The sequence below is a fragment of the Orbicella franksi genome, chromosome 6 (assembly GCF_964199315.1).
Source record: "Orbicella franksi chromosome 6, jaOrbFran1.1, whole genome shotgun sequence".
Lineage (NCBI taxonomy): Eukaryota > Metazoa > Cnidaria > Anthozoa > Scleractinia > Merulinidae > Orbicella > Orbicella franksi.
In genome coordinates this window covers 9,742,655-9,765,996 of record NC_138150.1, presented here as the reverse complement: position 1 = coordinate 9,765,996, position 23,342 = coordinate 9,742,655, and the positions used below count along the sequence as shown (strand labels likewise).

At 37.3% G+C, this 23,342-nt stretch overlaps 1 protein-coding gene across 1 annotated transcript; it reads left to right on the top strand.

Moving 5' to 3' along the window:
• The first annotated feature begins 809 nt into the window (after nt 1-809).
• LOC145491545 (uncharacterized) lies at nt 810-23,290 on the top strand. Its single transcript, XM_081470791.1, has 2 exons — nt 810-1,862; nt 22,960-23,290. Exons 1-2 carry the CDS (start codon nt 1,664-1,666, stop codon nt 23,121-23,123), a joined length of 363 nt encoding a protein of 120 aa, XP_081326917.1. The 5' UTR covers nt 810-1,663; the 3' UTR covers nt 23,124-23,290.
• The last annotated feature ends 52 nt before the right edge of the window (nt 23,291-23,342 follow it).

The following is a 23,342-nucleotide window of genomic DNA, read 5'->3' as shown; positions in this document are numbered from 1 at the left end:
CCTAGTAAATAAATCAGAATTTTAATAAACCTACAAGGCTGATTAATCAGTCTAAATGTTCTTTTTGACAGTTCTTTGATTTCGTCACAAGTATTGCTTAGACCATAGTAGAATTCTACTTGAACGCTAATGCAAATGCTGCAATATGATTGGCTGAATTATCGTAGGCTGTCAGCCATGAGTGTGCAGTGGCTGGATGTCGTCTACGAAATGGAGACATTTTTTTTTTGTTTCTTTTTTTTGTTTTTGTTTTCGTTTTTCCAAAGTTTTGGAGGAATATTTTGATGCAAATGGATAATTAAATTCCTGACATGACTGAAAGAAGGACATTTACAGTTTCTCGACTATAAAAATGCCTGGAATCGTTGAAAAAATGATACGCGCGCGCACAGAAATGACAATCCAATCCGAGCGATTTTTCTCTCCTAAGGCTCGAAATTTAATATAATACGTCGAGAAATAATTGGAAACCGTTATTTGAAGTAAATTTCAGATAGACTTCTACTAAAATATTTTCGATCTTCTATCATGTACATTATAGAAATCTCGAGCTTATAATCGAATTGTTAATTAGGAGTTAGGAAAACTAATGGAACATCGAGCTAAAACTGGTTGCTACTACTGTATGCCCATAAAACCATACATTCATCTCTGATAAAACAGATTGGGGGACATTTCATAAAACAGCGACTGTTGGGAATAAATTAAAATGATTCGCATCATCGATTAACCAATGATGGTGCAATAGCTTGTAAAATCACTGTAGCTGGCAATGATTGAATCTAATTTTAGTTTCTATCGACGTGGTATTTACACTTTTCATTCAGACGACGTGTGGTTCTTGTGCCGTAGCATTAGTTTTCTTTATTGAATTGTACATTCACTACCTGTTTTGTCTGATGCAATGACAGTGCAATCGATAGTGTAGGTATATTTGTAATTGTTTCTTGAATGAACTACACTGAAGTGCAGCTCTGTGAGTTCTTGGTCTGCCCGAATTCCAGTTGCATCAGGTCCCCGGTATCTAGAAATAAGTTACGGATTTCTACACTCAAGCAAGTCAAACGAGTTGCTCGGAGTTACATGTTATTTTACTCGAGTTGTGTAAATTAACTCTTGTCAAGTCCCGTTATCATTTTCCTTCCAAACAAAGTTGCTGTGTACTGCCGTGGTGCCATTTTACCTGTTTTCATTGCTTTGTTTCGGAACAGAAGGGCTTGGGAAATCAGCTGATAAGCTGTGATCCATCTATCTTTTAAAGAAAAATTGATTTTGTGTTCCGTTATCCCAGACGGAATTTACTGCAAAATCACAATATATTATGCAGGCCTAAACCGCTGAGGGTTATCCTTGTAGTCGCTTGGAACCAAAACTTCCGCTTAGCGTGTTCTGAACAATCAATGTCATTTATGCACCCTTGTACGTACGCATGACAGATCGCACTTGTTATTTGAACCCGTTTGATTGACAGTTCCTTCCGCTCTCGGAAATTTCGAAATATATTCCGCTTGAAAGTGAGGCTAAGGAAATTTGTGAGTGAGTGTTATACAGAATTGCTCGCGTCCACATCCCCAGATACGCTATACCTTCTTGTCATTTGGAGCATCAACCTGACCATTGACAGAGACAGATTCGCTGCATTACGCTAACCAAGTTTTCAAGAATGTTGAGGAATCTGAGAAGTCCAGCTGCAGGCGACGACGTCGAACTGGTCGACGATGGGGATTCAGTGGGCATAAAATACCGACTTCGACGTCATTGTAGCAAATGTCGCCTGTTTGTTCTTGCTCTTGTACTTCTCTCCCTGGCTGGTGTTATATTTGCCGTTGTTTTTATTGTTACTAAGAAGTCCAGCTCTGAAGGTATGTGACTTTGGAAATTTAATGATCTGTGGAAAGACCGGTGCATGAAACATCAAAAGAAAATTCAATGCTATGTGCACTTGCCGGGATATCTATTAGGGCCCACACCACCTTCTTAAGCTAGCGGTTTACTATATCTGGTCCTTAATGCAAATGGTAAAGCCAAATCATTCGTAAATTGAAGAGCGAGAGAGACAGGGAAGCCTCGAGGTATGCTGTTCAAACATCCAGGCTTCCTTGACATTTTAATTGACCATTGTTTGATTCAAAAAATGTAATCCAGTCATTTCACTCTAAACGCTGTCGGTGGCACAGCCAAGACTGAAGATTCATTGGGTTTTTGCTAGACTTTTCTGTGACAAAAAGTGAAAGCGATGATACTAAACTCTCTTAATACTGCACTTAATTGTGCCACGAATTACGCGAGGAATAAATATCAAGGAGGAAAAACCTAGAAGGTGACGATAGGAGTTGTGTTATATAGGAGCGGAGTCAGCGGACTGTGCAAGTCTTTCTTCCTTTATTACATCAGACAACTAAGGTTTAAGTAGTAGGAAAGAGGAGAGAGCCAGCACATTACATTAAATTTGACTATAAACCAGGGAACTTCGTCTAAATTTAACTCTAACAGACGTAAAACAGATATCAGAAAGAAAAGAGGCATAATATTGTGAAGAAAGAGTGACTAAATAGACTAAAATAGAGTAAATCTCTCTTAATCTAAATATCTCATAATTGCTAAAGTTTTTTTATCTACTTTTTTGCTCCTAGTATCAATTCTATATTTTTTATTTTACCAATATTTTTTGCAAACAGCCATAATTTGCTAAAATATTACTTAATGTTCCGCTTCCATCAACAACTACATAATCAACATTATTTTTATCGGTAAAAATAGAACTGTAGCCAGCATAAGACATATTGGAATAAAAAAACGTTCTCTGGTTAAAAATATATTAAAAACATAAGCTTTCGGCTATCAGTCTATAACCTTTAACGAATGAAAAATGTGGCGCGCAAGCGAAAATATATACGAATGGGGTGCGAAAAATTGAGAATAAAAACAAGCGTGAAAAAAGCTAGAAGATAAAAATGTAAATGAGGGCTGCTGATTACAATAAAATATTATTGTAAGTATTGCCTAGGCAACGGTTTTGAGTTGTTTTCCGCGTCGACGGTTTTTGCTGTGTGCCAAGATTCTAGTGTTTTTCGAACGCGGTAATTGCCTTTGTCAATGACACAAGCATTGTCGAAATCAATGGAGTGATTGTTTTGCCACGCATGGTTGGCAACATTAGAGCCATTTGAATAGTTCTTCAAGTTTCCTTGATGTTTCTTTTTTCGCGTTTGGAAGCATCTTCCGGTTTCTCCTATGTAATTCCAAGGGCAGTCTTTACATGGAATTTTGTAAACAACATTACATTGAAAATCTGAGGGTTGTCTGAACTTTGGTGACGGGAATTCTTGTTGAAGGGTTTTAAGTGGTTTGTTGACAACTCGGATATCATTTTTGCGGAGTAATCTTGTGAGGGGCTCGGTTAGGCCGTCAAATGAGACCATAACTTCATCATCAGAGATTTAACAACTTAGCCACTTCTTTGGCGAACTGTGAGGAATTGAGAACAGAATATCCATTGTGACGTTGTGTCGCTTTTCACAGCTATTCCAGTCAACAAAGCCTGTGAATACATTCGGAGCAAATTAAACAATAACAACACATTACGATCCAGAACAATTCTCAGCACAGATGACATCATTTTTCTACTGGATTTCACTCTTTCAAACAATTATTTTGTCTAGAATAACTGCATATACAAACAGATCCACGGCTGTGCAATGGGCAGTCCAGTTAGCCCCATTGTTGCTAACCTCTGTATGGGAGTGATCGAGGATTTAGCTATCAGTACCTCACCAATCCCACCAAAGGGTTTGGAAACGATATGTTGACGACAGCTTTGTGATTATCAAGAAGGACGCCGTTTCTTCCTTCCACGATACTCTTAACGCCTGTGATCCCAAAATTTCTTTCACAATCGAACTTGAAAACAACGGCCAAATTGCCTTCTTAGACACTTTGGTTTCCAGAAGAAATGGAGTTGCCTTAATTGATATATTTCGGAAGCCAACCCATACTGACCGTTATTTGGATTTCTCTTCCCATCATGCAAAAGAACACAAAATCAGCACGGCCTCGACCCTCTTGTTCCGGGCATCCAACCTCCCTAGCAGCTTTGAAGGAAAAACACGTGAAACCAATCATGTTAGGGCCGCGTTAGAAGCTAATGGTTACCCACCGGCTGTTATTTCTAACATTCTCAATAAGAAGCCACCCCCATCTACAGTTTCTCCACCACAAGAACTGGTTTCTATGTTCTTCAAATGGGCTGATCCATCTAATATGTACCAGGGTTTTGCATGTCTCCCTTACATCAGCGGCCTAACCGAGCCCCTCACAAGATTACTCCGCAAAAATGATATCCGAGTTGTCAACAAACCACTTAAAACCCTTCAACAAGAATTCCCGTCACCAAAGTTCAGACAACCCTCAGATTTTCAATGTAATGTTGTTTACAAAATTCCATGTAAAGACTGCCCTTGGAATTACATAGGAGAAACCGGAAGATGCTTCCAAACGCGAAAAAAGAAACATCAAGGAAACTTGAAGAACTATTCAAATGGCTCTAATGTTGCCAACCATGCGTGGCAAAACAATCACTCCATTGATTTCGACAATGCTTGTGTCATTGACAAAGGCAATTACCGCGTTCGAAAAACGCTAGAATCTTGGCACACAGCAAAAACCGTCGACGCGGAAAACAACTCAAAACCGTTGCCTAGGCAATACTCGATTTTATTGTAATCAGGCCTCATTTACATTTTTATCTTCTAGCTTTTTTCACGCTTGTTTTTATTCTCAATTTTTCGCACCCCATTCGTATATATTTTCGCTTGCGCGCCACATTTTTCATTCGTTAAAGGTTATAGACTGATAGCTGAAAGCTTATGTTTTTAATATATTTTTAACCAGAGAACGTTTTTTTTTATTCCAATTATTTTTATCATAAAACTTTTTTCTTAGTCGATTTCTAATATCATTTACCTTATTCTGTTCACCATTAACTATAAAAGTAATTCTTGGTCCTTTTCCTCTCATTATACTATATTTTATATTTTCATTTTTATCTATGAAATTTAAAAGCATCAGAAACTAGTCTAAACCACTCTAAACCAGTTAACACTGGTTAAAACCAGTGCTAGCATTCATAAAAATAATTGATTGAAATTATATTTAAAAGAAAATACATATTAATAGTATACAATGGAACGCTTAACAGTGAAAGAATTAAAGGCACTTGCAAAAGAGCGAGGTATACCCAGATATTCAATGATGAGAAAAGCTGAACTTATCGAGGCTTTATCGCTAGTAACTACAACAACAAGAAGATTCCCACCAACTTTATTAGATCAACGAGTACCAGAGATTTAATATTCCCATTTTAAAACCCACACCATATGTTAATAAAGTGAGTTCACTACAGAGTTTAGCTAAGAGGGCAACAGAATCAGTTAATAGAGAGATAAATAAGTTTGCAGATTGGATTTCATCTTATATTCCAGAAAAGATTAAAAGACCGATAAACAGTAAGATTGAAAGTTTAAAAGCAGAAGTTAATAAAATTTTCAATAGAATAGATAAATTTACACCAAAGGAAAGTGAAACTGCCTTAAAAGGATACTTAAAGACTTATAGAGTTGAGGGGCAAAAAGGTTATAGTCCAAAGAATTTTCTTATTAGCAGTAAACAGAAAGTCATAGACTTAATAAATAATAAAAAGAAACCTATGAAAATGAAGTTTACGTTCACCTGTAGTTACATAATGGAAAATCCTGCAACTGGGGAAGTTAAACAAAGTTATGGATACTTTCAATCAGAAGTTGAAATAATTACTACATCAACTGATTTATCTGAAATTTTTGATATTATATTTGAAAAATTACTTGAAAAAGCCGAAAAATATCAAAAAGAAGGATCGGGATGGGTGTTTGATTATGTAGAAAGTTTAGATATAAGTATTGTACCATTTGATCCACTCAAAGGAAGTAGTTATATTCCTACCCCAAGTTTTATAGAAAATAAGAAAGCTGTAATTAATGTTAAGAATCAGCATGACCATGAATGTTTAAAATGGGCATCAACTGCAGCTATTTTCCCAGTGGAAAAAAACCCTCAACGACTCAATAAAACGATGTGAGAAGATGCAGAAAAGTTAGATTGGACTGGTATAAACTTTCCAGCTGGTAATAGAGATATAGATAGATTTGAGAAGCAGAATGGTTGTGGTGTTTGTGTTATTAGATATAGTGAAAGAGAAGGTTTTAGTATACATAGAGTACCTAAAATAGATGTAGATAAGTCTAAGATTATCGATCCCTTACTAATAGCAGACGAAGATGATAATACTCATTATTGTTGGATTAAAGATATTAGTAAGTTATTATCTCATCAGGTAACTAATCACAATGGTAAGAGATACTTTTGTCGAAGATGTCTAAATTCATTTAAAACAGAAAAATCTCTAGGCCTTCACTTAGAACTATGTAAAAATCATGAGGCGGTTAAAGTAGAGATGCCGACTAAAGAAAATAACATTATTCAATTCCAGAACTTCAACCGTAAGATGCAAGCACCTTTTACGATTTATGGTGATTGGGAATGTTTTACAGAGAAATTAACCACCTGTGAGCCTAGTGAAGAGGAGAGTTACACTCATTAATATCAACTACATACTCCATCTGGTTATGGTCTCTATACTAAATGTTTCGATGATGAAGTCTATAAACTAAAAATGAAGATTCATACACCCACTTCACCAAATGATAATGTAGTTGATAATTTCAGACAATACATAGAAGAACAAGCTAGAGATATTTATGAGAAATGTCTGAAACATAAAGTCAAGATGAAGGAAATGACGTTAGAGGAAAAAAAGGCTCACAAGGAAGCCACACATTGTCATATATGTGAAGGAGAAATAAAAGAGGAGAGGATAGTCTGCAATGGTCGAGCTACTCACTTAAGATATGGAAAGAGAGATAGTGATGTAAGTAAAAGTAAAAGAGAATGGAATGAATACTTCAAAGAAAAAAATTGCTCAGTTTGTGGAGAAATTATAGATGAGAAAGTAAAAGATCACTGTCACTTATCAGGAAAGTATAGAGGAGCTGCTCATAGAACGTGTAATTTATTATATAGAGTTCCTAAATTCATACCAGTCATCATGCATAACCCAGCTAAATATGATACTCATCTTAACTGTATTGCTCAGAATGAAGAAGACTATATCTCCTTCAGTAAATATGTTAAGGTTGATACTTACACAGATAAAGATGGTAAAGAGCGAGATGTCTTTATTGAACTAAGATTTATTGATAGTTTTAAATTCATGGCAAGCAATCTTGATACATTAGCCTCATATTTACCAGAAAGATCTTTAAAAAACTTATGTAGCCACTATGCTAATTATGGTAGTGAAAAGTTAGAATTACTACGAAGAAAAGGAGTCTTCCCCTTTGACTGGTTTGACCAATATAGTCGACTAGATGAGACTAAACTTCCAACAAAAGGAGAATTTTTTTCTGCATTAAAAGAAGCTGAAATTTCAGATGAAGATTATGAGCATGCTCAAAAAGTTTGGAAAGAGTTTAACTGTTTAACCTTTAGAGACTATCACGACTTATATCTAGGGACTGATGTCTTACTTTTAGCTGATGTTTTTGAAAAGTTTCGAAATGATTGCCAGAAAAATTATGGCTTAGATCCTGCTTGGTATTATACTTTACCTGGTTATGCTTGGGATGTACTCTTAAAAATGACTAGAGTAAAGTTGGAATTACTAACAGACCCTAACATGTTATTAATGTTTGAAAACGGAATTAGAGGTGGTATCTCAATGGCTAGTACAAGATATGGAAAGGCAAACAATCCTTATATGGTTAATTATAAGGAGAGAGAGGAGACGAAATATATAGTTGATTTAGATGCAAATAACTTATATGGAGCGGCAATGAGTGAGTCATTACCAGTAGGAGGGTTTAAGTGGATGAATAAGAATGAATTAAAACGTTGGCAGAAATTACCCTGTGTTTTAGAAGTTGATTTAGAATACCCAAAAGAGCTTCATGATTTGCATAATGAATACCCGCTCGCTCCACAAAACCTAGTAGTGAATAAAGTATCCAAACTAATTCCTAACTTATATGATAAGGAGAAATATATCATTCATTACAGTAACTTAAAACAGTATCTATCACTCGGGATGAAATTAAAGAAGGTACACAGGGGTATTACTTTTACTGAAGAGCCATGGATGAAACCGACACCGCGGAAATACGTTTTTTGGGGCGCGATACAATATTTTGCTGGTCAGCGGTATACCTTAACAAAACTACAAAAATGCCCGCAACTTTTACATTGTTATCGCAGCGAGTCTTGTCGACAGTGAAAGAGATACAAAACTTAGGCCCAGTTCAGACGTTGTGCTTCTGCCGTGCCGAACTAAATTCAGGAATTAAGTTCGACAAAAGCACGGCAGAAGCACGGTGTCTGAATCAAACTTTTGAATTAAGTTCGGCAAGCAATTAAGTTCGACAAGCTCTGTCGTGCTACACGACTCTGGCACGGCAGCGATTCAAACGTCGTGCTTCTGTCGCGCCAAACTAAATTCATAAATTATGTCAATGTGTTTTGGCGAGATTTCGTTCCCTCGGGGAGTTAGGAGGAGAATTGTTACGAGGCTTCAGTAAACCCTGGATTTGATTCGACTCTGGCACGACGTCTGAATCAGAGTTGATTTCCTGCCGTGCTACAGTTGAACCAAACTGCAATTTAGTTCGGCACGGCAGAATCACGACGTCTGAACTGGGCCTTAGAGCGCACACTGTAAACTTAGCTTTTAGACTCCGCTCATTGGTTGGATAGTTCTCAGTTAATATTATATATTGTGCCAAAGCCAAACTGAACTTGCACACGGTGTGAAATTGTTGTTGTTTCGTGAAAGTTCATGCTCGCAAGCGGCGAGCCAGTGGCAATTTACGTTACGATGTGCACTAAGGCTAAAACTAAGCAGCTTTTGTGTTGCTGTAGCGGTGTTCTGAGGACATCAAGTTCTCAAGTTTGTTGAATTGATGGGCTTGAACCGTGTGAGTCGATATGTCAACGGCATTTCGATCAAATTCGTCGGGAAGACAAGCTCGTGTTCCGGCCACTTGTTCGATTGAGGGCACTCGCGTAAGTAAACACGGTCATCCTGTCTCCACTCGGTATCACCGAATTATGGACAAGTTGGCCGAAATCGAAGCAGTGCTTCGTATAAATCTTGGACACGTTGGTGTAACAAGTGTAGGACTGAACCCCTAAAAGGGTTCAAAATCTGGCCTCAACTCGGGGAAGAATTCACCGAGGTATGTTTTATCATAAAATATCCAAGTTTAATTATACTGTACTTCAGTAAGCTTGAGGCTGGCGAAAATAAAATTTTAAATTTTCATGTTTATTATTGTTTCTTTGTTTCTTGTCATAATTTCGAATTGTTGCAGTTCGGTATTTTGCTTTTAGCGCCTCTAAAGTGTGAAAATTATTTTAAACTAGTTGCATAGCTATTAGAGTTTAGAAAAAAAGCTATTTAGCTATTAGAAAAAACCACAAGAAGTACATGACATCTGATTATCTTAAGATGGCAGAAGACATGGAATACAAAGCTGTTAAAAGGGTAATTAAAAATACATGCATATGTTATTGCAAGACAATAAAAATACCATAAAATCTGGGTAATAACAACTTCCAATTAAAACTCAATAAATGAATTTCATTTTTAGTTATAAATAGGCTATCCCCCCCTGTATTCACACAGCAATCTTCTGATTGTAAGGCCACCCAGATAATTTCTGACCACATTACCTTAGAGCCTGAGACTCTGTATAACTTTCTAAGATTAATATTTGTTTACATATTACTATTATCTGGATTTCCCAATAGAAAACTTCTCCTATTGTAAACTTTTTTCTATTTTGGCTCAGCAAAAATCCTTTTAGATACTGTCCATGGATGATTTCCACAACATCAATGCTGTAAAAACACCAACTGAGAGGACAGTGACCAATGCTCTCCATATGGCAACTCCTCTCCTGAACATTCAGCCATCTGTTGATGGTGGGGAGAGGCAGGGGACAGGAGCCCTGGAGAATATGGGGCGGGAGCCCGGGAGAATAGGGGGCAGGAATCCAGAGAGAAATGCAAAATGCTAATTTTTGTCATTCATTAAGGCTTCAAATACTTTCAAAAACAAGAACTGAAAATGTTACTTGACTTTCATTTAGTGTCTTTAGAGACTTCTAGGCCGACGGGCAAAGAAAAATTCACCCTTGGGCTCAAAATGAGGCCCAAAATGAAACCCTTTGACAGTGGTTACGTCATAGGTCATTCACTTGAAAGACATGGGTAAGAGTAGCAAGGCTGAAAACGAAGGAAAAGGAAATACCCAAGGGGTGTGCAGCTAAATGACTAAGATGTGTCTTAGGTCTCTTAATTTACAGGGGACAGGAGCAGGACGAACAAGGGTGGGAGTTAAGAGATAGAGGTATGGGAAGTGGGAGAACAGGGTATGGGAAGTGGGAGGTTCTGACTCCACTGTCTCTTCCCCCACTTGATGCAGTACCTTGTCCCTAAGTAAAAGGTAAAGTCTGCATAGAGCCAAGTGGCCCATCAGGCCAGGCTTATCCCGGGTTCTGTAGCATGAACCGACTAGGAGTATTTCTACTACCCCCTGCCGGATAGGATGCTAGTCGATCACAGGGTTACCCCCAGCATTATATTCACCAGTACCCATATGTACACCTTTGTGGAGAGAGGCACCGTGAGAGTAAAAGTGTCTTGCCCAAAAACACAACACAATGTCCTTGACAAGGGCTCAAACACGGACCGCTTGATCCATTGCTGAGCGCACTAACCACAAGGCCACCGCACCTTCCACCTTGTCCCTTAGGCCTAACCTTAACCCTAAACCTAAAGAAAGGAGTCTGTAGACTTCAGTCAAGTTTATCTCTTTTATCACTTGTGTATTTGAGACAATTTCTAATTTCCTCGCTTTCTGCCATTCAGTTTACAGTACCAAAGCCTGATTTTAAGTGATTTGTAACTACTGACGGAACTTGTTTTTGCAACTTACAACTTCAGACTTTGCACAAAATTTCTCACTGGAGAAAAGCAATGTTGTAGAACTTAAGTGATGAACTAAATGCAATAAATATTAATTTGTAAGAAATGTATCTGTTCTTTAATACATGCTTTTGTGTCTAGTATCTGAGTTGGATGTAGCGAAGATACATTACCAATGGTTTGTAGATGACAGTAAGCCAATTCAGAGACACAGTGGCATAAACAAACCCACTTGTTAGCCAAATATCACAGGAAAAAAAAAAAAATACATATAATAATATAATTTATTGCCATCAGGTGCTATAATGTCTTGTAATAAAGTGGTTACAAGTTAAGTAAGAATCTTACAGAAGGGAGTATGATACAATATTATGACTAAGGGAATCATAATTAATTTCATATTGATTCAAAGCACGTGATATGTACATGTCTGATTCATTAAGCACATACAATGTAAAAATTATTTTGTAGTGATTGAGCAAAGTTCATCTGAATTAAATGAAATGAAAGGAAAAACAACAGTCAATTATTTATATCAGTTGATACACTGCACATGTAAGATTGGGAAATAGAAATCGAAAAGCTTGAAATGACTGAGTAAACAAAATAAACTAGTGGGTTTCATTGAAGAGTTGATTACTGCCTCTCTGAAATGTTGAATGTCTTTTCAGCATCAAAAGATGTGAAACTTGACCACATCCCATAAGTGGAAGCGGTTTCGTGTAAACAAATTCAGGTGTTTGGGCATTTTAAAATATTTAGTTACCTGTGCATACATGTACAAGGAAACGGTCTTGAAAATTTCCATGTACTATCAACATGTAATCGATGTAAACAAAAAAGACTTCAAGCGAGGAAAAATGGTCTATGAACCGAACATATTAAGCGGTCTTGAATGTTTTCAGTATTTCCAGCGTTCGCTGCGGCCAACAAATCACAATATTTTCGATCTCTACTCCCTTCGCAAACGCCACCATTATATATAAATGTAGGCTTAAACAATCTTTAATGATAGAGAAATATCTTGTGAATGAAATGAACAAATGTTTTATTCTGACAGCAAACGGCAGGTACAAAAAAATTATTTCACCTGTTCCAAAAGGTGCAGAAAGTCAGAAAGGTGATAGAAACGCCAAACAAGCCAGTCTTTAAAGACAAATTCTTATCAAAGTTTCTTTGACGCGTTGCGAAATATAATCTAAATGAACAAGCACCACATGTCGGCGCAACGTGAGTGTGAATAAAATGGTCCCGACTTACATGTACCTTAACCACTTCATGCAAATTACACTTGCAATCCAGCTAGTCTTCAAAATCCTTGCAAAAGCTTCATACAGAGCCAATCTTCTGCTTTGCTGGATACCCATCGTTGTTTTCGACAATTCTGAGGCGAGGGCGACTGAAGCAACACGATCCAGGCTCGAGTCAGCAAACTACACATTACTCCACACAAAATGACTCCCCTGTACCCCTATTCATTACCGGAACATTGTTTGAGTATTAAAAACCCATTTAAGGACGTCAAACTCACCAATAACGAGAAGTATCAAGGATATTTTCAACCTTAAAACGAACCAAAATACTGATCTCGGAGAACTGATCGATCGAAGGACAGCACAGCCTGATAGTGATGACCACTGACCTGTTACGGTGACGTCAAAAAACGTATTTCCGCGGTGTCGATGAAACCATATATCGATTTTAATACAAAGCTTAGAGCAGCATCCAAAAATGATTTTGAAAAGAATCTTTTCAAGTTGATGAATAATGCAGTTTTTGGAAAGACTATGGAAAATATTCGAAATAGAAGAGATATTTACTTAGTAACTAGGTAGGAATTGTTGCAACTGACCTATAGCAAAGTATCAAGAGACGATTACCTGGAAAAGCTTATCGAAATGCAAAAGAAGAAGATTTTTATACCAAAGATAAATTTGCCCTATGGATTGATCTCCGAAGTCATTTTGATAATAGTATCCATGGTTCTGGATTTTTCTCAAATGATACGCATGATGGTGTAAAGTTACTAATCAAAAGGGCCACTGGTGGAAGTGGTACCTGGTAATAAAAGGTGGAAGGCTAGTAGCACTTGCTAGCGGACTGGTGAAAGTGGCTATGCATGTTGATGTGGATAAAATAAGAGATAGTATAGATGAAAAATCAGCAAAAATTAGTGATTCTGCAGAGATATCTGAACAGCCTGCTAGCACTCACTAAACAGATGCTAGCATCGTTTTAGCATTTTCATAATAGTACTTAAAATAATACTTAAAAATTATTTTAAATAGGATACTATAATGAGTGAAGAAGTAGCAAAAGAAGTAGCGGTAGAGCAAATTACTAAAACACCTACTGTACCTGTAGAGAAGGTCCAGAAGAAAAAAGATCCAAAAAAGATAGCGGCAGGTAAACGAATGGCAGAAAAGAATAAAGAGGCAAAAGAGGCATTAACGAGAGAAATGGAGAGAGAAGCTGAAATTGAGAGTAAAAAGGCTGAAATTAAGAAAGAGAGTAGTATAAGTCTGTTTCCAGAATTATCATTTACAACCGTACTTGCCATTGTTGGAACTGGAGTAGGATTAGTAAACCTTTACTATCGATTTTACCTGACGAAAGTAGAAGTACAGCGACCGAAAGTAGGAAAGGAGAGTGAAGTAGCAATGGAGGAGCCTAAATCTAAAATACCGGTAAGAGTAGGAATGAATTAAAGTACTTAAAAAAAGTTTATACTATAATATTATAATGTCAGACAACAAACTTGTGAAAACCGTCACTGATTCAACAGTCTTAATGGGATTAGCCGCCGGCGTTGGTTATCTTGGAAAAAAGGTTTTAAAAGAAAACTTCCTTAGTGATCCATCTGCTAGTATAATGAATTATGTAAAGTGGACTGCAGTAATTGCAGGCAGCATTGCACTTAAAAGTTACTTAGAAGATAAAAAAAATATTACCTAGTAGTATATAATGGCTAGTATTGCAATTATGATTGGTGGAGCAATTCTTAATGCAACTACTTTTATTGGTGGATCTTATCTTGCTAAATATTTAGGTGGAAAAGGGACAGATGAGGAGCGTATTAGATATGATAGGGCACTTGAAAAATACGAACGAGATCATGAAAAATATAGAGAGAGTCAACAGAAGTTTAGAGAATGGAAAGAAGAAAATATGCGTAAAGGCGAAATTGCAGAACAAAATTTAACAGATACTGATTATGCCTTAAAGTTATATAGTCAAACTCATCCAGACTCAATACCCAATAAACCTAAATTTTTAGATTATTATCAGCCAAGTAATAGTCAGAAAATGGGTGAAATGGTATATGTAGGTGGTGGAATGTTAGCTATTGGTTATCTTGCAAGCAGATTTATTTAAGTTAAAAATTATTATCTAACTTTAATTAAATGGATGATTTTGATGAGAACAATCCTTTAATGGGAAATGATGATGATCGAAATGATGATGATGATGATAGAAGTTTTTCAAATCCAATGTATTCTCCTTCAGGAAGATATCCACATGATAGTGGAGAAATAGAAATGACTAGCACTTTACACAGACGTGGAGAGAAATCTACTACCACAGAGACTTCTTTCATGAGTCTTAATCCGAAAACACTACAACAACAAGATAAAGCTTGGGAAACGGTGAAAGCAAAATTTTCAAGAGCGAGTGCAATTGATTTAAAAGCAGATTACAGCAAGACAGGTAGACTAGAAGTCTCAAAATTCGGTAAAAAAAAGTATCCTTTATTCACTAGGAATAGAACAACTGGAGAAGAACAAATAAACCCACAATTGACTAAAGAAATAAAAGATGCTCTTGGTCCACCTGCTGAAGTAATTATTGAAGAGAATGAACGAGAAAAAATACGTCGTTTAGAGAAGAAAAAAGAATTGACAAGAGAAAGGGTTTCAACAAGTGATCCAAATAGAATAGAGGTTATTGATCGTGATATTATGGAACAAGATGAAGTGATCTCAAATATTGATGAAGAAAATGAAAGAATAAAAGAAGGTCTACCACTCAGAGAAAGAGTAAAGAATATATTTAAAAAGTATGGTTTTACTGCCTTTGCGGTATTATCTGCTGTAAGTGTAGTCTTGAGTGTCATTCTTTCTAATTTAAAAAGTGGCTTATCTAAGTTGGGAAAGGGGGTAGGAGAAGGACTTAAGTCTATTGGAAAAAAGCTAGGTGAAATCTTACCAGGACTAATTGGTGCCATAGCCTCTTTTATATTTAAGACAGCTGGTGAAGTTATCTCTTTTCTTGGTAAAAATGCCTGGTTATTAGTAGTAGTTGTAGTAGTATATGCAGTGGAACAATTTAAAAAGAAAAAAAAAAGTAAGAGTATAATGGAAGATTACAATAGAATCTATCCACAACTACCTGAACAGGGTGAAAATTTCCGACTAAAAAGTGTATCTGATTTCTTATCAGAGATGGAAAGTGAATTAAAAGAGCGAGAAGCTACTTTCAATCGGTATAAAAAGTCTTTTAAATTCTTAAGTAACCTTAGTGCTTCAGCTGGTACCTTATCAGTCGTGTTATCTGGAAGTTGAACTGGTACTGCCTTAACTGGGGTTGGATTACCAGTCGGTGCCTCCTTAGCAGTCTTAGCTGCTATTTGTGGAATTTTAAGTGTCTCTGCTGGAATTAGTGTAAAAAAGGTCTCCAGTAAATTAGATAAACATGAAAAGATTGTCTCTCTCTGTCGTGATAAATTAAGTATAGTAAAGTCTCTAGTCTCTAAAGCTTTAAATGATGGTAATATTTCACATGAAGAATTTCTTGCAGTTCAGGCTGAAGTTCAAAACTATAAAGATTTGAATAAGGAGATTCAAACCAAAAAAAAGATTCAAAGGAGGGAAGAAGGTCAAAATTTGGAAGAAATCAAACTTCAATTCGAAGAAGAGATAGAAAGATTAAAAGAATTGTATTCAAAATTGAATTAAATTGTTTTGTAGATAATGTAGAGAGTGATATTAGTGATAGACCACCACCATATAATCCATCATATTAAAAACATTTTATTAATATATACTATTAATAAAATGAGTTTGTGGAATAAATTCAAAAGGAGGTTTCCAAATGCACTTTAGTAAATTTATGGCTATAAAGTACCCTGACTATACAGAAATAGTCTATAAAGAGTCTGATGGAACTAGAGACATGTATGATAGTAAGGGTAATTTACTCTCTAGCAATTATTATTCAGACGAGAGGAAAAAAGATTTGGGTATTGCTGGTTTTCCGTTAGAATTAACCTTAAACCCAAATCCAAAGTTAGTAATTTCCGCTGTCGAATTCAGTCAGTCTCCACACTCATTAGGTGATAGGCAAGCTAACCATGATATTTATATTACACCGAGTGATAAATTCAGCATCAAGTTCCGTAATATCTTTCAAAACAACATCATTCGTCGCACAACAGGAAAAGAATCACACCTTTGGTTAAAAGAGCCAAACATGTCTTATTGGCCACAACAACTTAATTTTGCGGTTTGGTGTGCAACAACTGGTTGTGGAATAAGTATCCGTTCTCTTTTTGATGACGGTATGACTGATTCTGAATTAAAATTACCACCACAAGTACGGAGTTTTCTCTGGTTTCATGTTTATTTCACAGTCCGAAGAATCTTTTTTGAAATGGGTGGAATTCAAGGTCCAGTTCACTTACCCGATGATCCGGTTTTCGATATGATAAAAAACTCTTATGACGTCGTTAGCTACAAGCGGATTTGTAATGAATTCAAAATCAGTCCAAATTCTGACTTTAGATTTAAAAAAGGTAGTAATAATGGTTTAGGCGATGTTTTTATTTGGGTTGCTGGATTAGGACCTACAAAAACCGATTATAAGTATCCAGATTGGAATAAATTCAGTGATGAAGGTGGAAAAGGGATAAAGGGTGACCTGATTCAATATATTGATAATTCTTTGGCAGGGAAGCAATATGAATATTTTGTGACTCCAGTCTCTTATGGGTTAACCAGTGCAGGTCAAGCAAGAATCAATCAATCAATAGAAGCCTTTGTCTATTGCATTCTCGGTTCACAAGTTAATGTTAGAAGTAGCATAATTGGAAGTTCCGGTTCAGCGAAAGAAGTCAGGCGTGAATTCTTAACTCTAATTGAAGATGCAATTGCGCAACCAGATATTAGCAAGTCTGTTCAAAGATTTCAGCTTGTTGTTCAGGAAGCAAAAGTAAAACTTGATCTTGCAATAACCCTGGAACTTGGTTAATGCCTTCAAGAATGGTAATTAATACTGAGAGCACAGTCAATTACAACAATAAACTTAAGAAAGCAGACTCATCTATGAAATTAGGTGTAAATTTAGATGTAAACATTAGTCAGCAGCCGGCTGGAATCAAACATAATTTAGGTAAGAATAAAGTACAATTACCACATACCTTTAAATCCTGAAAAGCCTTCTTCACTGGTCGAATCAAAACCTGTATCCAAACCTACTACATTAGTTAAAGATACCGGAAAGGATAATGATGGATTCAGAAGCAAACATGAAATGAATTTAGCATTAATTATAATAGGTTTCGGTGGATTAGCATGGTATCTATTTCGATAACCGATTAACATGTTAATAAAGTATTTAAAATTAACACTTGTAAAATGAAAATCTTTCTGAAGTATTAGAAAGATTTTTATTGTTTGAGAAAGTGGTGTTACTGTCACGCGTGGCGTTGTGTGACAGACCTCAAAAAAAGGGACAAAACCCTTGTCGGGGGGTGCTCGGTGGCTATTAGTTTGCCTAGCCCCGGCTAGGACTTTTCGTGAACTTTACAATAATTTTAAAAGCGTGGTTGAACTTATAAAGAATAGTTATAGAGGTATTATTTACTTCAATGATGATCCAAAAACTGGTTGGGGTTATGTTTCATTAAATAATAGTCCTTATAGTTGGGAGTTCTCATGGAGTGACTTTATAAATAATTCAGAGCAAGACTTACCATTAGTAGATTATTTAAAAAATCCTAAAAATAATAATATTTGGATTATCACTATTGTCTTACCAAATATGCAACATGATAATAATATTTGTGGTTTTGATAGTGATTAATCTGGTTTCTCCTGCTTTAACCGGTTAAAACCGGTTTAGACCGGTTTCTAGTAAGTACATTACAAGGTTGATGCCTCCCCTTTTATTTTCTTTCTGATATCTGTTTTAGTTCTGTTAGAGTTAAATTTAGACGAAATTCCCTGGTTTATAGTCAAATTTAATGTAATGTGCTGGCTCTCTCCTCTTTCCTACTACTGTTTAGAACCTTTCAATTGCTGACTGCATTACGTGTTTTGGTTTTGCATCTTGACACAAAGTATGGTTATCGGCGGCTTGAGACTAGTGTCACATGGAAAGTTAGTCATGCGCGACACGGCAGTAGTTTTAATTCAGCGAAAAGCGATAATTGGTGTTATTATACATTGAACTCACTCATGAGCCCATCTTCTGACTCACTATCTCTTTTCTGATTGGCCGAAAGCGTACAGTGAATTTTCGAAATTGGTGCTTGTGACGTCATCTAGCTGCAGATTATACAATAATCATGTCAAGGACACTCAAGGTCACGAGTAATCGTCTTCGACCGCGGTACATAATTTCTAAGAGTAATCATGCCAAGTTCGTGCGCTTTGTGGTGCTTGTCGTCTGTGAAGAGGCAAAAACACGACTTGCATTGTTTTTTTCGTTCAATGTATAATAAAAGAATTGTTAGACTCGGTTTTTGCAATATCCAGAATAATCAAGGTCTCGGTAAGGGCTATTGGCCTCACCCTTCGGCTTCGACTGATAACCCCTACTTCGACCTTGTTTACTCTGGATATTACAAATACCTCATCCAATAATTGCTTATTATTTCTTTCTCAAGAATCTGACCGGGCCGGATTCCTAAATCCTCGAATTTGATTGGCTAATCATACGCACGTGACCGGTCCAGCTTTTTACGATACGGCCCATGGGCCGGATTTTTTTTTTTCGCAGCCTAAATTACGCTCCTAAAATTTGGCGGTAGTCGTCAATCTTTTGCCTTTTTTACGCGTCCATCGACGATTAGTCAACGCAAGTTTATCCCTGTTCACTTTAAAATGGCAAGGAAAGTCACTGTAAGTAAATTCAATTGAGTGTTTTGAAGTTGTGAGAGTTTGCTTGGTCGTTTGTAGCTTGGCGCTGTAATGGCGCGTAATCCTGTGTTTCTCTCGCCATAAAATTTGAGTCAATTTCAGTCGAGTTTACCTTTCCGATCGTTGCTGTGTTTCGGAGAATTTCTGTGGAATACACTTAACGAATTTCTTCGCTTTCTGCTATTCAATTTACGGTAGAAAAGTCTGGAGTTGCGTAAACAAACCCATTTGTAACCAGCCGGCAAATAACATTTATTTATTATACATTGAACTCACTATCTCTTTTCTGATTGGCCGAAAGTGTACAGTAACTTTTCGAAATCAGCGCCTGTCATGTCATCTAGCTGTTGATTATACAATAATCATGTCTAGGACACTCAAGGTCACGGGTAATCATGTCATACCGCGGTGCATGATTTCTTAGGGGAATCATGTCAAGTTTGCGCGCTTTGTGTTGCTTGCCGTCAGTGAAGAAGCAAAAACATGACTTCCATGTCGCACTAGAGCCAATTTTGTTTGTATAAAATCTGTCAACAAGTAGCGTAAAATAAGTGCGACCTCCAAGAAACTTGCCAATTTTTTTTCGAATTGGCAAAATTTCGTCAATCTTCAAAGAAGCCGAAGCGCTGCCTCGGCGGCTGCCAAATTTTGGCTGAGGAAACAATTTTGTTTTTGTTTTTGTTTTTTGTTTTTTTACCATTTAACTGTCTTATTATATGGCTTTGGCTTGTGGCCGATATAACGCGCGTTCTGATTAGCTAAGAGCGAGATCTGAGCGGCATTATGCAGCCGTAATGCCCACGGGCCGATTACGGGTTATGCAAATTAGGAAGAGCCCGGCTCTGAAAATTCAAGGCATTGAAACGATGGATGAAAGCCGATTTAAAACAGTAAGGGAAAGTAAGTAGCTAAAAGTTTAGAGATTTTTCCTTAATAAAATTTATGTAGAAGTCGTCTTTGACTTACCAGCCGGTAACCTTGGCGGGCACCAGTAAAAAACAATCAAAGTTTCGAGTCTTGTAAAGCTAAAATCGCTAAGTGAAAAATACCATTGGCAGATCTGTCATGTATCCTGAGCAGAACGCCACGAAGAAACTTGTAAGTTACCATCTTAGTCACAGCAATTACCGAAATATTGGACTCCGCCACAGTTCTCATCAATTAGATTCCCTCGCTTTAACACAAGCTAGTGTAAATCAGCTTCCACGATCGTCTGATGTAAACAATCGGGCGGTTTCTGTTGGTAGCAGTGTTTCTGATAACTGCAGGAAGCTTTAGACGTTCACAAGGTTTTAAAAGTTCATCCATAAATCCCAGAATGAAGATGGCGAAGATATGCTGTCGAAAGCAAATGGGAAGATCGAGTTATTTTGAGCTTTGCATTCTGAAGCATTAGTATTTTCTTGCACCGAAAGACCGTTTGTTTGAACTATTTCATGAAACACTTTCTGTCTTTTCTATATGCGTTGACTTTTCGCCACAAAAGTCGGAAAAACTCCCCCTATCAAGCTCTGGCACCACGATACTAAAATACCTTTTTGAGGCTGTGACAATCACTTTTCCCTTGAAGAAATGTGTGTTTTTAACGGAATACGTAATGCAGTGGTGAAGTTCACGGACTGTGTAGGTTTGCCCTGGTTTTGAAACGATGAATGAATCGGCAAAAGCGCGTTCGCCGGATGTAAATTGACGACTTCCGTTCGAATGATTTTTGTCTTTTCTTTAATTCATGAGCCATATAACAAACAACATAATAGCCTCGACCGTTCGGTCGTTACGGGAAAATCTCAAACCTCGGCCTTCCGTATTGAACTCGCTATCGGTCGGTCAATACGGCAAGGCCTCAGTTTGAGATATTTTCCCGTAACGACCTCACTCCTGGTTATTTACTAGTTAATGTTTCTCGAAAAAAAAAAAATTGCTGGACAAAATTACGGCGGCAAAATAATTTTGGTCGGCTAGTCCAGTTTGGCCCGTGCGATGGCTGGTCAAAATCATTTTTTAAACCTGGTCTATTTGAAATGAGAGGCGCTATTATTTAAACGTTTTTGACTCGGTTCCTCGGTCTGGTTAATAGCAGTAATATCGAGACCTGCGATCAGGCCAATTTTTCGGGCTCCCTATTTGCTTCTTGTTTTTAACGGTCCCTCGAAAAGCGTAATGCAGGTGTCTTTAAGAAATCACTCCCACCGCCTTCATTTAACGCCTGATTGACATTTATTGCCAATGAACATATACTTTCGATACACGACACTCGCGAGGTAATTCAAGAAGGCATGTGCTGGGCTGAAGCAGATTTGTTCGTCAAATACTGTAATTTGTTGGAGTTTTGAACCTTAGAAGAGTTCAAAATTAGCTAGTTGGTATTTTTGATCCAAAGTGTCAACATTTCAAAATGCGTTTACTCATGCCCTAACCCAATAATCTTGGGATGTTGATGTAGTCAGGAGACAGGACAGGTTAATTAGTAAGGGAGTTGATCCCATATCCAGGCCTTTTCTCAAGGTAATACCTCTCAAGTTATTATCCGACATGGTACCCAGTTCCCCCATAGATAATATTACACCGCGCGTTAAGAGAATGTTTTCATGGAGGACAAAAAGACCTGTATGACCACTTCGGCTGTCCAAGAAAGCAAAAACTATGTCCCAGTATTGTTCTTTTGTGGATCCATTCCTGGATTTCCGAAACCAGCTGTGATTTGATAATAGCTTTAGAGGGATTAGCTCAGGGGAAAGGCCTATTTCGGGGGGACTAATTCTGTTACCCTTCATTCTCTTTTGAAATAGAACAATAGGCAATCTCTGCACTGGCGTTATAAATCATTGGTCGTAAGCGGGTTTCTGCAAAATAACGCAAAATAGCCGCATGATATGATTCTCTGCATTTCAATCTGAAACAGGACGTTACATTTTCATGCCGAGCTAATATACATAGAAAAGATCTGGATATTAAATCTCTAGTTGAAAAAACAAGTGACATGTGTCTTCCAACATGCTCTAGAGTCTCTGCGAAACCCGTATTTGGTTTTACTCTAAACAGGGGCTATGGTTTATTTAGCCAATCAAATTCTTGCGATGTCGACCCGGAGAGATTTTATCGGAGAATTGTATCAGGTCCAGTTTTTGTTTTGTTTTGTTTTTTTCTTTTAATTTTTCGTGCGATCATAACAAACTCGTTTCCAGAATCTCTGGACCTCCATAGAGCCTGAACTCAGGTTGCACTGTGATTTAGTTATTTGATCTAATTAGTATAGATTTTTACGATTTGTGAAACACAGAAAGACACGAAATAGAAATTCGAATTTTGTACTCGATCTCACTCCATACCGTGGGTAAGCCCGTGAGTAGGCGCTCTTGTTTGAGGCACTGGAAGGACGACGAAGTCTCAAAATGACCCCGCGCTCGAAGCTAATCTACCCGCCAGCTCGATATTCGCTGGCATGGCATGGCGCGAAGAACCACATACGGCGAAAATGAAATCCAGGCTGTTCGTCTAACGCGAGTTAGCTTTGCAGGTTGCTCCAAGAATTTGTTGGTACAAATTCAAAACCCTGGACAAAATTGTCTTTTTAGCGAAATCTTTTGAGCTTTTGAACTATGAGAACATCCGGTCGTTTGAAGTAAAATATATCCCCCCGTTCAGTTTGTACGTCTTACTTAATTTAGTTCTTTAAGCTATTGCCGGTCGGTTGGAAAATTTTCAGTAGCTTTAGTGTTTTGATTTGCGGTGCTTTTACTTCTAGGACAGTCGCCGATTTCAACCACTTCGACGAGAACTTCTCCACACCGCCACCCCAACACCACGACGAAACCACCCACAGCGCGACCCACAGAGCGACCCACAGAGCGACCCACGGCACCATCCACACCATCTGAAGGTTTGTTTTACATTTTGATGCTAAAGTAACCTTTTTAGAGCTTGGTTTAACCGCACCTACACTTTCCGGAGCTTTAAACACAGGCAAATATTTACAGTGAACTTACCAGATCAAACTAGCTCACTGTGTGTTTCAAAAGGGAGTTTCAAAAGATAGTTGTTATAGTAAGGTTATAAAAAAGATCAACCTATCCTTATTGCAGAGACAATGTATTAGTTTCTTAACAATTTGTCGTAATTTTTTCTAAG

Bases quoted from the DNA above. Each gene is read 5' to 3' on its own strand.
- LOC145491545 (XM_081470791.1), top strand. From the start codon at position 1,664: ATGTTGAGGAATCTGAGAAGTCCAGCTGCAGGCGACGACGTCGAACTG. The intron at 1,863-22,959 runs GTATGTGACTTT...TTTTACTTCTAG, and splicing joins TAAGAAGTCCAGCTCTGAAG to GACAGTCGCCGATTTCAACC.